This window comes from Trichosurus vulpecula, chromosome 7 (assembly GCF_011100635.1).
Source record: "Trichosurus vulpecula isolate mTriVul1 chromosome 7, mTriVul1.pri, whole genome shotgun sequence".
Lineage (NCBI taxonomy): Eukaryota > Metazoa > Chordata > Mammalia > Diprotodontia > Phalangeridae > Trichosurus > Trichosurus vulpecula.
The window spans coordinates 225901805-225916620 of NC_050579.1; the positions used below are offsets into that span (position 1 = coordinate 225901805).

At 36.1% G+C, this 14816-nt stretch overlaps 1 protein-coding gene across 1 annotated transcript in view; it reads right to left on the minus strand.

Annotated features, from left to right (window-relative positions):
* TINAG (tubulointerstitial nephritis antigen) overlaps positions 1–12385 on the minus strand; it is a 202887-nt gene extending 190502 nt beyond the window's left edge. The window contains exons 1-3 of the mRNA XM_036769096.1: positions 11910–12385; positions 4891–4954; positions 2579–2668 (exon numbers count right to left, since the gene is read on the minus strand). Coding sequence (XP_036624991.1) covers positions 2579–2668; positions 4891–4954; positions 11910–12240 — 485 coding nt within the window. The 5' untranslated portion in view covers positions 12241–12385. The remainder of the gene's footprint in view (positions 1–2578; positions 2669–4890; positions 4955–11909) is intronic.
* Positions 12386–14816: the final 2431 nt, after the last annotated feature.

The window sequence follows — 14816 nt, forward strand, 5'->3', positions numbered from 1 at the left end:
GGAAAAGGGGATGAGAGGGGAGGGAGGTGATAGAGGGGAGGGCTGACCGGGGAACAGGGCAACCAGAATATCAGCCATCTTGGAGTGGGGGGGAGGGTAGAAATGGGGAGAAAATTTGTAATTCAAACTGTTGTGAAAATCAATGCTGAAAACCAAATATGTTAAATAAATAAATTTAAATTAAAATAAAATAAAATAAAATACTAGAAAGCATAAGAATAAATGGAGCTTTCCTTATAATGATAAGTAGTATCTAATACCATCAGCAGGCATTATCTATGATGGAAATAATCTAGAAGTTTTCTCAATAAGATCAGCACGGAAGTACAGATGCCCATTATCACCACTATCATTCAATATTGTACTAGAAATACTAGCTATAGTAATAAAACAAGAAAAAGAATTGAAGCAATTAGGACAGACAGCAAGGAAACAAAACTATCACTCTTTGCAAATGATATGATGGGCTACTTAAAAAATGCTTAAGAATGAATTTAAAAAAAACTGTTTGAAATAATCAACTTCAGTAAAGTTACAGGTATAAAGGCAATCAGTGAATGGGAAGATCTTCCTTGTCCATTTGAGTGGGCTTTGGGGGCGGGGCTCTCAGGGTCCTGGGGGGAGTGGCTAGGAATGGAGCCAATGGAAGCCTGTGGTGGGAGGAGCTTGCTGAATGGTTGGAGCAGAGCTAAGAGGCAGTTGGTGAGGCAGTTGGTGAGAGCAGTTGAGAGCTGAAGGAGAGAGGAAGCAGTCAGCTAGCTGAAACACAGCTTGGAGATTGTGGTGGAAGTGGCAGTGATGGCAGCAGGTGCTACAAAAAGGCAGGACTGATCCTTGTGGAGACCGGAGATTGATGAGCAGGGCCTTGAGGCCAGTGGGTGGTCTTCTTGCTGGAGGGCCCTGGCATTAGGGGGGGGGGAAGCACCAGTATGGCTTGGCTTGCTGCCATAATGTTTTTCTGTGACCTCCTGGTCACTATTATGAGATGGGCATACTGGTTTTGGAAGATTCTTGCCAGTATGTCAAAATGGGGACACTGGTCCGTGCATCTGCTGCTTCTGAGTTTCAATAAATGCTTTAATTCCTCTGCCTTCTACTTAGAGAATTCTTTACATCCTGCGATTCTGGACCATTCAGGCATATTCATAGTTACCTTTGAAGTCATGAATTCTGCCTTAACAATATAACAGGATATAAAAAAACCCAATAAATCATCAGCAACTCCATATTTTACCACCAAAGTTCAGCAGGAAGAGATGGAAAGGAGATTCCATTTAAAATAGCTGTAGACAATATAGAACACTTGGGATTCTACTTGCCAATACAAACATAGGAGCTTTGTTATTCAATCATTTTTCAGTCATGCCTGACACTATGTTACCCCATTTGGGGTTTTCTTGGAAAAGAGAGTGGAGTGGTCTGCCATCTCCTTCAACTCATTTTACAGATGAGGAAACTGAGGCAAACAGAGTTAAAGTGATTTGCCTAGGCTCACTCAGCTAGTGTCTTAGGTCAAATTTGAACTCAGGAAGTTAAGTTTTCCTGACTCCAGACCTCGTACTCTAACCACTGCACCATCTAGCTATCATATTAAATGAACATAATTACAAAATATTTTTCACACAAATAAAGACACATCTAAACAACTGGAGAAATATTAATTGTTCATAAGTAGGCCAAGTCAATATAATAAAAATTACATTTCTACCTAAATCAATTAACTCATTCAGTGCTATCCCAATTGAGCTACCAAAGAATTATTTTATAGAGCTAGAAAAAATAATAAAATTTATCCAGAAGAATAAAAGGTCAAGAATAACAAGGGGATCAATGGGAAAAAATGGAAAGGAATGTGGCTGAGCAGTACCAGATCTCAAACTGTTATTACAAAGTAGTACTGGCTTAGAAATAGAGTAGTGGATCAGTGAAACAGATTAAGTACACAATGTATACTACTAAATGACCATATTTATCTAAAGTTTCATAAACTCAAAGATCCAACTTATACAAGCTCTTTGGGTAAGAGAACATTGTACCCAGTAGTAGCAACGTTGTAAAATTTATCAACTGTGAATGACTGAATTATTTTGATCAACACAATGATTCAAGATAATTTAAAGGGATTTATGATCAAAAATGCTATTTACCTCCAAAGAAAGAATTGATGGAGGCTAAGCACAGATTTAAAATCTGTTAATAGGCATATAGAGTTAAGTGCCTTGTCCAAGGTCACATAGCTAGTAGGTATCTGAGGGCAGACTTCAATTCAGAAAGATGAGACTTCTTGACTCCAGGCATTGCACCCTATCCACTGCTCCCTGGAGAGTACTTTAGGAGAACCCTAAACAAAATTCAAGAGGCCTTATAAGAGTAAGGACCAGGAGTAATAAACATATAGTTTATTGCCCTCTTATCACCTTTCCCATTTCCATCCTTGTTGGAGTTTCTTTTTTCTATTTCAAAAATGGTCATTTTGAAAGCAAGAACCAGGCATCATTTGGGAACTGGGAGGTAAACAGGGGTTGCTGGAATTCAGTTATGTCACAGAAAGCCTATAAAACAAAGATTTTTTTCTCACCCATAATCTCTAGTATTGATGTTTTCAATTAATTCTGGACGAACAAGGCATACATGATGGGAGCATCTCCATTCTTGGTCGAAGCATGTGCTGAAAAGATATAAGAAATACAAATGAATACGAGCCACAGCAACAAGCATATTTTAAAGTGGCAAAAATGATGCATTGTTATTACAAAAATGCATTTCCTAGATTGATTTTTGGTACTTTGGCTGTTGGCTTCTTACTGAAAATAAACTAATTTAAATGGCTGTAAAAGAATATACCACTCAATATGCCTGTATTAGTATTTTATCTTTTTTACTCTAATATACTACTTGTTCTGACTTTAGGGAAAGGTTTAGAAAGTGAGAAAAAATACATGCTGTGCTTCCATTGTATTTGTAATCTCTCCCTTGGCACCAGCTCTTTCACATTTACCTATAAGTACCCTCAGGTCACTCATTCTAATGGTACTATTCTCATCTTTGTTATTGCTTTCAACCACCATAAAATCTCTTTTTCATTATTCTACAGCCAGAGTTTTAGAAAGGACAGAGTATATTTACTATTCCAAGTTCCTCATTACATATACCAATTCTATGCAACATGGCTTCCATTCATCTCCCACCTCTGCACAAACCACACAGTCAAATATCAAGAGAGAGACAGAGACACAGAGACAGAGAGACAAAAATAGGAAGAGACAAGCAGAGACAGGCAGAGAGACAGAGAAAGAGGGAGGGAGACACAGACAGAGACAGACAGACAGAGACAGAGACAGACAGAAAGAGAAAGAGACTCAAATATTCTAACTCCACTGAGGATAATAATAGTATCTACCTCCCAGATTTGTGGTTAGGATGAAATGATATAATACGTTTTTTGTTTGTTTAGGGGTTTTTGTTGTTTTTAAAGGTGCTTAGCACAGTGCCTGGCCCAGATTAGGCATTTAAATTCTTGTTTCATCATTCTGTACATTATTTTACAAAACACGTCTGCCTCCACTCCTTGATTTATATTCAGTGCTGTGCTGGAGTGAGCTCACACTGGCTTCAGAGAGCCAATTGTTAAATTTTCATTGTGAGCACTGACACCTTAGAAATGAGATAATCACATAATGCTACAAATGAGGGCTTGATTTATTGCTTGTCTAGACTTAATAAAGTCAAGATGGAGAAAATGTAAATAATTCAGATTAAACATAGTCTCTGTTGCACACATTTTGGAGAGCTGGTTGGTAAATATTTACCAGCACATTAATGCTTCTATCGTTCTCTGTGCCTCATATGTCCTTCTCCACAGCTCTGCATAGAAATTCTTCCAATATGTCAAAGCCCAGCTCAAAGGCTGCCACCTCGATGAAGTAACCCTATGACCTTTCCAACCAGAAGTGATCGCTCCCTCCTTTGAATTCTAATGGCATTTTATTTGTGCCTTCTTTATAGATTTATCACCTTGTATGTTTTATTATAGTTCTTTTTGCAATTGTCTTATTCCCCTTAGTAGAATGGAAACTACTGGAGGACAAGCACCTTGGCTTATCCATCTTCATATCTCTCATAATTCCTTATCATACCATGCAGTGCACATAGGGGTATGTTGTAAATATTTAACAACTAAATTTCCTTGGTGGGTAGAGAGGGGACTATATGCATGATGCACTTTTAAGGTTAATCTGCATTATTAACATTTTTACAATGCTTTGTTAAGTCTACATAATCAGCAAGGCAATAAATCAAGCCCTGATTTGCAGCATTTTCCAATTTCCAAGGTGAAAATGCTCACACTGAAAATTTAACAATTGGAGTTGGCTCCAATAAATCCATGTATACACATTTTAGATCTCTAGTAAAAGTTGGTTTAATTAATATAGAATAAATGAAAATATTTTTGCAACACCACTGCAAGTCAATCAATATTATGATGGGATTTTTAAGCCTGTTGTTAAATTTAAGGACCAAGAGTTGACCCATGTGTTTCCTAATGTGTATTATAAAAAATTTTTGTTGTATTTTGAACACTCTTTTTGTTTTTCTTAGCAAAAATTAAGCCAAAGTATTTTCGCTTTAAAGAATAGGAATACTAAACAGTGGTTTAACAGATATATCTGTATTTTGATTGGCAATATTTATGAAAATCAAAGAAGCTCAGAAAGGAAGATATAAAGTCACTTTTAAAAACATTTTTTAAAAATTAATTTCTGGCATTTCCCATCTCTATGTTTAAATCAAGAATAGTTTCCTAAATAATCAGATTATTGACAGGCAAAAAGCAAAGAAAAGAAAATCACCACAAAAAGAAATTTACTTTTAGGCTCTTACAATCCTTACCAGTCATTGCAGTTTTCTTTAATTACAGATCCTTCCTCATAATGTCGACCATCTCTGAGGCAACCTGCCAACATAATATACAAACGAGTGGAAAAAAATTCTAAATTCAATTTAAGTGCATTGACACAAGTATACAATAATTTTAATTGGTTTTATACAATATACCAAAATTATTTGGTACCAACTTGATAAAAAGGATTTCTAGTTTGACAGGGTCCATATATTGAATTGTGGGGAACTTCTTCAGAAGTCTTTAGAAATGTATATTAGGTTCCTAGGAAGATAATATTATAATTCAGAAAAACAGATTATGACATGAGTTAATCATGAACCTCTCTCATTAAAAAATGAATATGTTTAAACAGATAAGTAAAAAAGAGTCAAAGTCAGATGCTGATATTTCTTTAAAGAAAAAATTTAAAAAAACCTAAGCAATGCTCATAAATAGGTATAACTAATTGTTCCATGCACAAGTCAGTGCATCATTTTAGGATAAAATATAAAATCGTGTCATCCAGTTCATTTAAAGATGAAAAAAATCAAAATTCTCTCTGGAGTTTCTCTCAGAAGAAAATTTTATGAAGCCAAAAAATTGCATACTCTCATTCATATTCCTTTTTTAAAATTGTATTTTAACTTATTACAACTGAAAATGTTCTCAGATTGTCAATTGAAATTGGTTGATAATCCTGCCCAAGTATATAAGCTAAATAGAGCAAGGGCTCTATTTATCTATCTATCTATCAACAAGGCATCTGGAAAATGTCACTGTGCAACTGATCAGCCATTCATGCCTCCATTCATGGTAAGCTTTCAAATACTCACAAGCTCAGCTTACGCCTTTCTTCTAAATAGATGCTACTATTCTAAGAAATAGAATCTATTTTGATATAACAGCTGCTTAGACATATCCTTTGTATTGAATTAACACTGGAGGATATACCTATCTCAGATAGGAGTGCTTGACTTATAAATTCTAGCTAATTCCTATAGTAAAGGATCTTAGCAACACAAAAGTTTCCTATTCATTGACTCCACCACTGACCACAGTGAGCAGAAGCATCAGACCTTTTCCTGATCTTTGTGGGATTGCCTACTATATGTTTTAATTTTTTTCAAGAAGAATATCCCATAATTATCCTATATCAATAGTTATCATCTTCCCTTTAGGTCACTATTTCCTAAAGGATATTGATATTTCTGTAGCCCCGCAACCCTGAAAATATTTATGGAGCACCTATTATGCTCCTAGCACTGTGCTAGTCATTTAGCATACAAAGGCAAAAGTGAAATAGTTCCTGTCCTCACAGACTTTTCAGGGGCGGGGAACCTGTGGCCTCAAGGCCACGTGTGTCCTTCTAGGTCCTCAAGTGCTGCCCTTCACACTTGAGGACCTAGAGAATCACATGTGGCCTTGAGGCCGCAGGTTTCCTGCCCCTGCTGTATACATTAATAGGAATAATAGTGTGTACATACAAAGCTACATATACCTTGTATTAGACTATTTTTTCCTGTAGAATAGATAATATATGCGTGTAGATGTGTGGATATACATATATGTCTACTTCATAATTATGTCATATACACTTTTTAAAATTTTTGTCATTTTATTCTGAACATAAGAAATAAAACTAGAATTTTCATGGCAGAATAGATGGGGAGAAAAAAGGTGATGCACATGAAACTGTAAATGTATTATGTATAACTTGTCTTTAAAAATATATAATAAAGTTATCATTTAACTTCCTTTTTTTCCCTACTTTTTGTTCCCTACCCCAACTTACCCTGCCATAGAAATGGCTACCATTAGACCCAAATATGTATGTATGTGTATGTGTGTGTGTGTCAAAATGACTTAGTCACTCAAAATTGTTTTAAAATAACATTATTGTATACAATTCTCTTTTGGTTCTGCTCGTTTCACTCTTCACTATTTCCTGCAAGGCAGTTAGGTGGCTCAGTGGATAGAGCAGAAGGCCTTGATTTCAAAGCTAGCCTCAGACACTTACTAGATGGCCAAGTCACTTACCTTCTGTTTGCCTTCCTGGAGAAGGCAAACCACCCCAGTATCTTTGCCAAGAAAACCTTATGGACAGTATTGTCACTCTATGGTTCACTGGATCACGAATAATCAGACAAAACTGAACAACGAGCATACATTTTGAAATATAATTACTGTCTCCCCTATTGGAATGTAAGTTCATTGCTGGCACAGTATTTAATTCTTCATATTTGAATCCCCAGTGCCTAGAACAATGTCAGGCACATAGTACTTGTTTTCTGATTGAAGACTTACTAACACAAAACATGTATAAAGTAGATACAACCTAAGAGGGAAATGGGATGATCAGAAAAGATTTCACACAAAAGAAAACAAGAAGCTTGTGAACATCCAAATACATATCTTCTTACATTGTCTTGTACCTTTTAGGAAGGCAAGGGAACACAAAGGAGGAAAGAAGAAGGGAAGGGATATTAGAAGCTACATTCCAAAGTATCAGGAAGGGTTTTGCCCAAAATATCTTGGGTTCTTTGGAGGAATAAGGGTCAATAGTTTTATTCATTTCTTCTCCTGCTAATTGCATTCCATTACTAGTTAAATATTAGAATATTGTCATAACTGAATCATATATTTAATTATGTTTATTAGAAACATTTCCCACTCTAATGGGGGAAAATGACTTTCTAGATTTCTTTCTACATCATTCTTTACTGCCTGGTGAATTGTTCAAGTTATATTCACTTGCACTACAAATCCAAAGGTTATGAACCAGTCATATCTGTCAAACCAATCTATGGGTAGACAAAACCATCAGTTCTTGTCAAATGACTTTAAAAATAGTTAGAGAAAATTAAAGACAATGTTTACTTATATAGCTTAAAAAATATCACAATAAGCCAATCAGATGTTTGAAAGGAAAAGATTAGGCCCTAGGTGGTGTAGGGAAAAATAAGATGGTAGACTTCCTCTTAAAGATCTGGTAGTCAACATGAGTCTTCCATTGCTCCCGAATTTTGCCTCTTCACATACAGTTTAATTTACAGCTCTATAATTGACTTTTGAAGTCATCCAAATACTTAAGGCTACCATCAAGTATGAGAAAAAAGAAGATAACATTTAGTAGTCTACAGACAGAATGTAACGGCTTCACACAATTCTGTTCTTAAGATTGAATTCATGTCATGCTGATTAGAAAAACAAAAAAAAAGATATCTCAGAGTAAAGAACAGTAAAGAAAATTAGTCACTACCACATAGCTAGAATTGAGAAATACTTATAAATAAAATTCTAGTACCATCTAGTACCATTTATGACAACTTGGGAAAAAGTGTCATTATATGGACAAAGTATTAAAACAAATAACATACTTGACTCTTTTCCTGAAAGTCAACCATGCATTCTTTTAAAAATGAAAGTACTGAACTACTTTTTAGAACAGAGTATAAGTCTAGGCAACCATTTTGATCTTTATCATCATTATCATCATCATCAATCAAGCAATGATAGTCTAATATAAAATTTTTATTTGAAATAAAATGAGTAAATATGCTACTTCCAAGACAGAAAAAATAGCTAATATGAGATGCAGATTATTCAATCCAGGAGGAAATAAAGAAAGTAAAAATTATTGCTGTCTTCTGAAATGGGCTATTAATCTCATACGAGATCATAGATCCACAGCCAGAAAGGACCTCAGAGGCCATCTAGTTCACCCTCTTCATTCTACAGGTGAGGAAACTGAGGTCTGTAGAGTTTAGGTGACTTGAATATAGTCACATAGTTGGCAGAAGCTGGACTGGGACACAGGCCTTCTGAACTGCAACTCAGATCATATTTTTCCAGTGATTCCAATACATTTATTTAGGAATTCAAATATATTTCAACCTAGCCAAAGCACTTGAGCCTTCAACATCTCTGTAAATACCAATATAAACAAAATTGAAAATAATAAATAATCAAAATGACAACAATAAGCTTAATGAATATTGTGCTTTAAAATGATTCAAAATTTTAGCGTGGAGTATGGTTCAATGTCCATTTGAATGTAAACTAACTGGACAGTTTTATTTTCAAACACCTACAGATAGAACAAGATGGGCCACGTGACAAAGTAGATATACCCAATCCCCTGGTTGATCCAACCCAGAGTGTGGCTGCAGATCACCAGGAATCAGACTCTTGGGCTGGCCTGGTTGGAGTGGTTGCTGTGTAGAGAGAGAGTTACTTGTCCCACTTCTTGATCTGTCACAGCAAAATAGAAATCCTTCTGTTCCGCAAGCACCATGACTTCATCAGGGAGCTAAATGATAGTTTTGTTTTTTGAAGAATATGTGATGCCAAATGTTCTACCCAAGGTTATATCTAATGGAGCACAGAGATTGATGGTGACATTCATCAAGCTGTAGCTCTCTAGTTTCACAACTCAAGGTGAAATGAGGCTATAACAGTGGCATCACACAGTCCCATTAATTTCAGAGGGAACAATACAAAGACAATTGACCATCTTCTTGGCATGTCTCCTATTTTCCTGTAATGGGTCAAGACGTGGGAAAAGTGACTGAAATGGACCTGTGATTCTATGATTTCATTGGTATAGGGAATTCACAGGTAAGGAGTTTCCTCTCTACTAATAGAAACAATCTTCTCTGAAGCTTCTTTTCTAAAAAACTTTCCTAGAGCACACAGAGGCTAAGGATGTCTATGTCCAAGGTCACACAGCTATTATTCAATATTCAAGCCCCCAGGCTTTCCTGACTCATAGACCTGTTCTCTAGTGACTACATCATTCTACTTCCCATAAAAATAGGAGGAATATAGAAAAGCTTAAAATGAAAGATGAAATGGTACAAAGAGAGTTAAAAAGATCCAGGAAAACAATATTCACAATGACAAGAATAACAATGACAAAACCAAGACTGAACAATGTCATTATAAAAGATAAACTTGGTCCCAAATAAGAAAAAAAAATGCAACTCTAGAAGAGAGATAATCATAGGATCATAGAGTTAGAAGTAAATGGGACCTTAGAAATCCATTTAATACAATCTCATATTCATAAGAAGGAACTGAGGCCCAGAGGTGTTAAGTGACTTGTTCAAGGTCACACAGTTGGTAAGCATCAAGGTTGAGTGTTGAACCTATGTCTTTCTACCATCAAGACCAGCATGCTATCTACCATACCACAAAGACTACCAGTATGTAATGTCACAAATTTTGTCAGATTTGGTTAATGTGTTGGTTAGTTTTCATGAATTTCTTTTTTTTTCTTTTTCACTATAATGGATGGATCTTTTGGTAGAGAAGGGAAAAGTATATATTTCAAAATGAAATGATGTAAAAACAAAAGATAGCAATAATATTAAAAATAATGTAGGGTCTCCACCAATAGGTGTCACCATTCTGCTCTGAGCCAAGATAACACACTCCCAAGGAGAGTAGCTAGACTTTTAAAGTGTTCAGATGCTGCATCTACAGACACCAACATGTAAGGATGTCTACCTATGGCAATCAAAACCACTCATGGTCCCATGAATTTAAACAAATAAAACAAATCATAGAGTTGGTCTTAGGATTTGTATTTTCAGCCAGGAAAGACTTTACAAGTCAACAGTTTCAAACCCTTCCTTCAAAAGATGAGGCAACTGAGATCCAAACCTGTGAAGCAATTTACCTAAGGTCATATAGCTATTTCAGGAGCATAACTGGGCTTTGAACTAAGATCCTATAACTACAGTTGTGTTTCAACTGTTCAGATTCTAACTAGAAAACTTTATCATATGGTACAAGATGTTGTATTTTACACTTTACATGCTACTGAGAGGTACTGGCCATGAGGGGTAGAAAGAATGAGATGATCCCATAGAATCTGGGAATCATAGAAGCATAGAATGTGAGTGTGCAGGGAACTTAGAACCCACCTGGTCCCATTCCCTCATTTTACAGGTGACAAGAAATTGAAGTCCTAAGAAGTTGAATGATTTCTCTAAGGACATTCAGACCATTAGAAGGCTAAAGCAATTTATTTTGGGAAGAAACTCCATTTTTATTGCCAGTATTTACATGTAGTTCTTACTCATATCAAAGGTTTTATCCACATGACATGAAAACAATCAAGTAAATTGTTTTCTTTAAAAATAATTGCTTGAAACTTTTTATGATTTCCTTAGTTGCATTCACATCATTGGAAAGACAAATGGTTCTATGGAAAGAACACTGACGCTTGAGTTAGAGGACCTGGATTCAAATCCTACACTTGATTTGTAATACCTGTGTAACCTTGAGCAAATTGCTTAACTTCCCTGTACCCCCAGCTTCCTCAGAGAGTTGAACTTGACCACCAAGATCCCTCAGAGATCAAAATTTATGATCCTATTCCTAAGTATCATAAATTGGAGAAAGAAAAGTCACCAGAACACATTCATCAGCTGAATATCATTCAAAAATCATTCAGACTCAGCACTTGAAGTGCCTTTTGACCAGAAAAATCTTGAATGGACCTAGGCAGCATTCCAAATTAGACTGACTTGCTTAAAGATAAATTTTAAAAATAACATAATAGAAGAGGATTTATTTATTCATTAACTCATTTTACTTATTTATTTAGTTTACCTTTATTTTGATTCTCTTATTTTTCCTTCTTTTGATTTATTTATTTAACCAGAGCTATGATTTTACCTCTTTAGGAAAATACTTTTGTGGAAAGTCTCTCTATAGATTGCTGATAGTTAATATCTCTATCAGTATATTCTCAGAGAGTCCCTTGGAGCTCTAAGAGGTTAAGTGACTTGCTTGTGGTCACATAACTATGTGTCACAGGCAAAATTTGCATCCAAATCTTCCTAATTCCATAGCTGACCCTCTTTCTACTACCCTCTGCAGTCCCTTCAGACAAACATGTATACCCTAAGGAATCCTGGTGTTTGCCAGCCACCCTATACCTACAATCTCAGGTCTTCTGGGCCTTTTCATGTGCCCTAAAGTTAAACTCTTCTTTACGTGTTGCTTTCCCAGTGCCTACCTTTTTGATACAGATTGTCTCCTTGGCAAAAGAACTTGTAATCAGGACAGCAATCAGAATTTTCCCTTTCACAGAATTTATCACAGTAACACATGGCATTTGCCTCATAGAAATGAGTTACACAGTCATCATTTCTGTCTTCACAACAACCACGAGTCCTACAGTAATGTCCCTTGTAAAGGGCTCTTTTAAATCTTGTTCTTTCCAAATCGGTGAAATTCCCAGTTGAATAAGCTTGTAGGTTTGTACCTCTCCGGGACACAAATTGCTTTTCCATCCAAATTTCTGTTGTGAGGTAAGAGAAAATTAATATTTTGTACAAGGTCCACATCCTCTTGTCACCAGATCACTTCTCCCACCTTCTGTTATACTGATAAGGTAATCCAATATCTGTCACTGCGATAATCTTATTGATGTCTTGTTAGACTGGATCGAATATGCTGGCTGTGGCTGGCAGTAAGTCTCACTGGGAACCTACACACTGGACTTTTACTTGAACTGAATAAACTTCATGTGGTTAAACATTAATCATCAATTTCAGTGTGTGGCCAAGATAAAAGTATTTAAAACAGACCATTCTCATTCCTCAAGTTAAAAATCAGTTATATTTTATAGTGCATTAAAATTCTCCTTTGCCACTGGGAGAAAAATATACAAATTTTGTGAATGGCTATGTGAAGTGTAGACTGGTCCCAAATCTTGGATCTTAGACCAGAGACTTCCTCAGAATACACATGACCCAGATGATTACCAAAGGCGCCATTCAAAATGCTAAGAGTCAGTTTATTCATTCCTACTTGCCTGGCAACTAAAACCCAGACTCTCATGAGATTTCCTGAAAAGATCTGTCATATCAATAGATAGTTGTCCTGAATTATGCATGGTCACGCACTGAATTCATTTCCCATCTGTACCAAATTTACCTATCCAAACCACTTTTGAGAGGCTTAGCAGAACTTAATGTAGATAGAAATCTCAAGAGAGGGATCTTAGTTCTCCCAAAGTATACCCATTGCTTGGCAATGATTAGAGAATCTGCAGTGTACTCAGCTCACCATATGGTAAAGCAAAGACAATTCTCCCATGCAATCGAAAAACATGGAAGGTGTCAAAAAGTTTATGGAGGAAATTTTGAAGGTCAAAAATGCATCTTCAGCACTTGATACTTATCATGTGGGGTTTTTTTCCCATTACATAATAATAACTTGGAAAACAGTCTAGTGTAAAGATAAAGAGTTAGCTTCAGAGTTGGGAAAACCAGAGTTCAAATCCTGCTTCTGAAACAGACTGACTGGCTTATCCTACATGAGTCATTTAACCTTTCAATGGCTCAGGCAAATTTCTAAGACTTTGAAGTTTCTATACAGATAATGATATCTATAATAATATCTATACTGATAAGGATAATAAAAGTAACAACTACAGTAACAGGGATATCAAGCCTTAAGACAGCTAGATAACACAGCTGATAGAACACTTGGCCTAGACTCAAGAAGACCCACCCTCCTGAGTTCAAATCTGGCCTCAGATACTTACTAGCTGTGTGACCCAGGGCAAGTCACTTAACCTTGTTTGCCTCAGTTTCCTCATCTGTAAAATGAGCTGGAGAAGGAAATGGCAAACTACTCCAGTATCTCTGCCCATAAAACCCCCAAAGGGGGTCACAAAGAGTCAGACATAACTGAAACGACTCAACAGCAACAACAAGAAGTGCCTCAAGGTTTGTAAGGAACTATTAACTCATTTTATCCTTGCAACAATTCTGGGAGGTAGGTGTTACTATTCCCATTTTACAGATTAGGAAGTCTAGGCAGACTAAAATTAAATGATTTCCCCAAGGTCACACAGCTAGTAAGTGTGAGGCTACATTTGAACTGAGGTCTTTCTGACTCTAGATAGAGCACTCTAGCTACTGTTTCACCTAGGGAGTTTCTTCCCTGGAAGATCTCTAGATAAAATAATAGGACCAGAATCATGGTACAAAAGATAGATTGTTGGACTTGGAGTCAGGGAGAGACAGGTCCAAATCCTTCCTTAAACACTTAGTAAGTATGACCTTAGGCAGGTCACTTTGTTTCTCTGGGGCTCAGTTTCCTCATCTGTAAGGGTGGTGGACTCATGACATCTAAGGTCCCTTCCAACTTGAAATCCATAATCATATAATATCAGTAAATAAACATTTATTAATTGCATACCACCTACCAGGCACTGGTCTAAATACTGCATGTATGTATGTATGTATGTATGTATGTACCCAAACACATAGAAATTGACTATAGTAACTCTTGATGGATTAAGACTAGGTAATAAACATAAAATAATCCCAGAATATCATAGAAATAGTTGGATTGAACCTGAAAGACATTAATAGGAAGTCTAAAAATCCATGTATAAATCATATATTTTATTATTAATCAAATGTTTTGTACTGAAAAGGCTAGCTACTGAAATACTCTATGTTAAATGAAGACTCCTTGAACATTGCAAATGATAATCCTTTCATTTATTTTTGCCTTAATTCTGATTCTGAGATTTTCATTTTTCTCTTAAGAAAAACAAAAGAAGGATTGTAAATCTGGTCCAATGGCAGTATCTGCAATTTCGTGGGTGTACAGAAACCCCTAGTGAATATATTTCCCCTACCAAAGCTGGTCAATCCATGCTCTGCAATTTAGTCTTAGAGGGTTTCCTGGGGCACTGAGAGATTAAGTTACTTTGTCCAGGATCACACAGCCAATAGGAGTTCTGTCAGAAATAGGACTCAGACCAGACCTTCCTAATTCTGGCCATTTCCCTCTCTATTATGTTATACTGCCTCTCATTATGTAGAACATGTTACCTTTTACCAAGTGCTTAGAAGAAAGTATCTAAATGGAGAGTATCTCTATTCCCTATAATTCTAAGAAA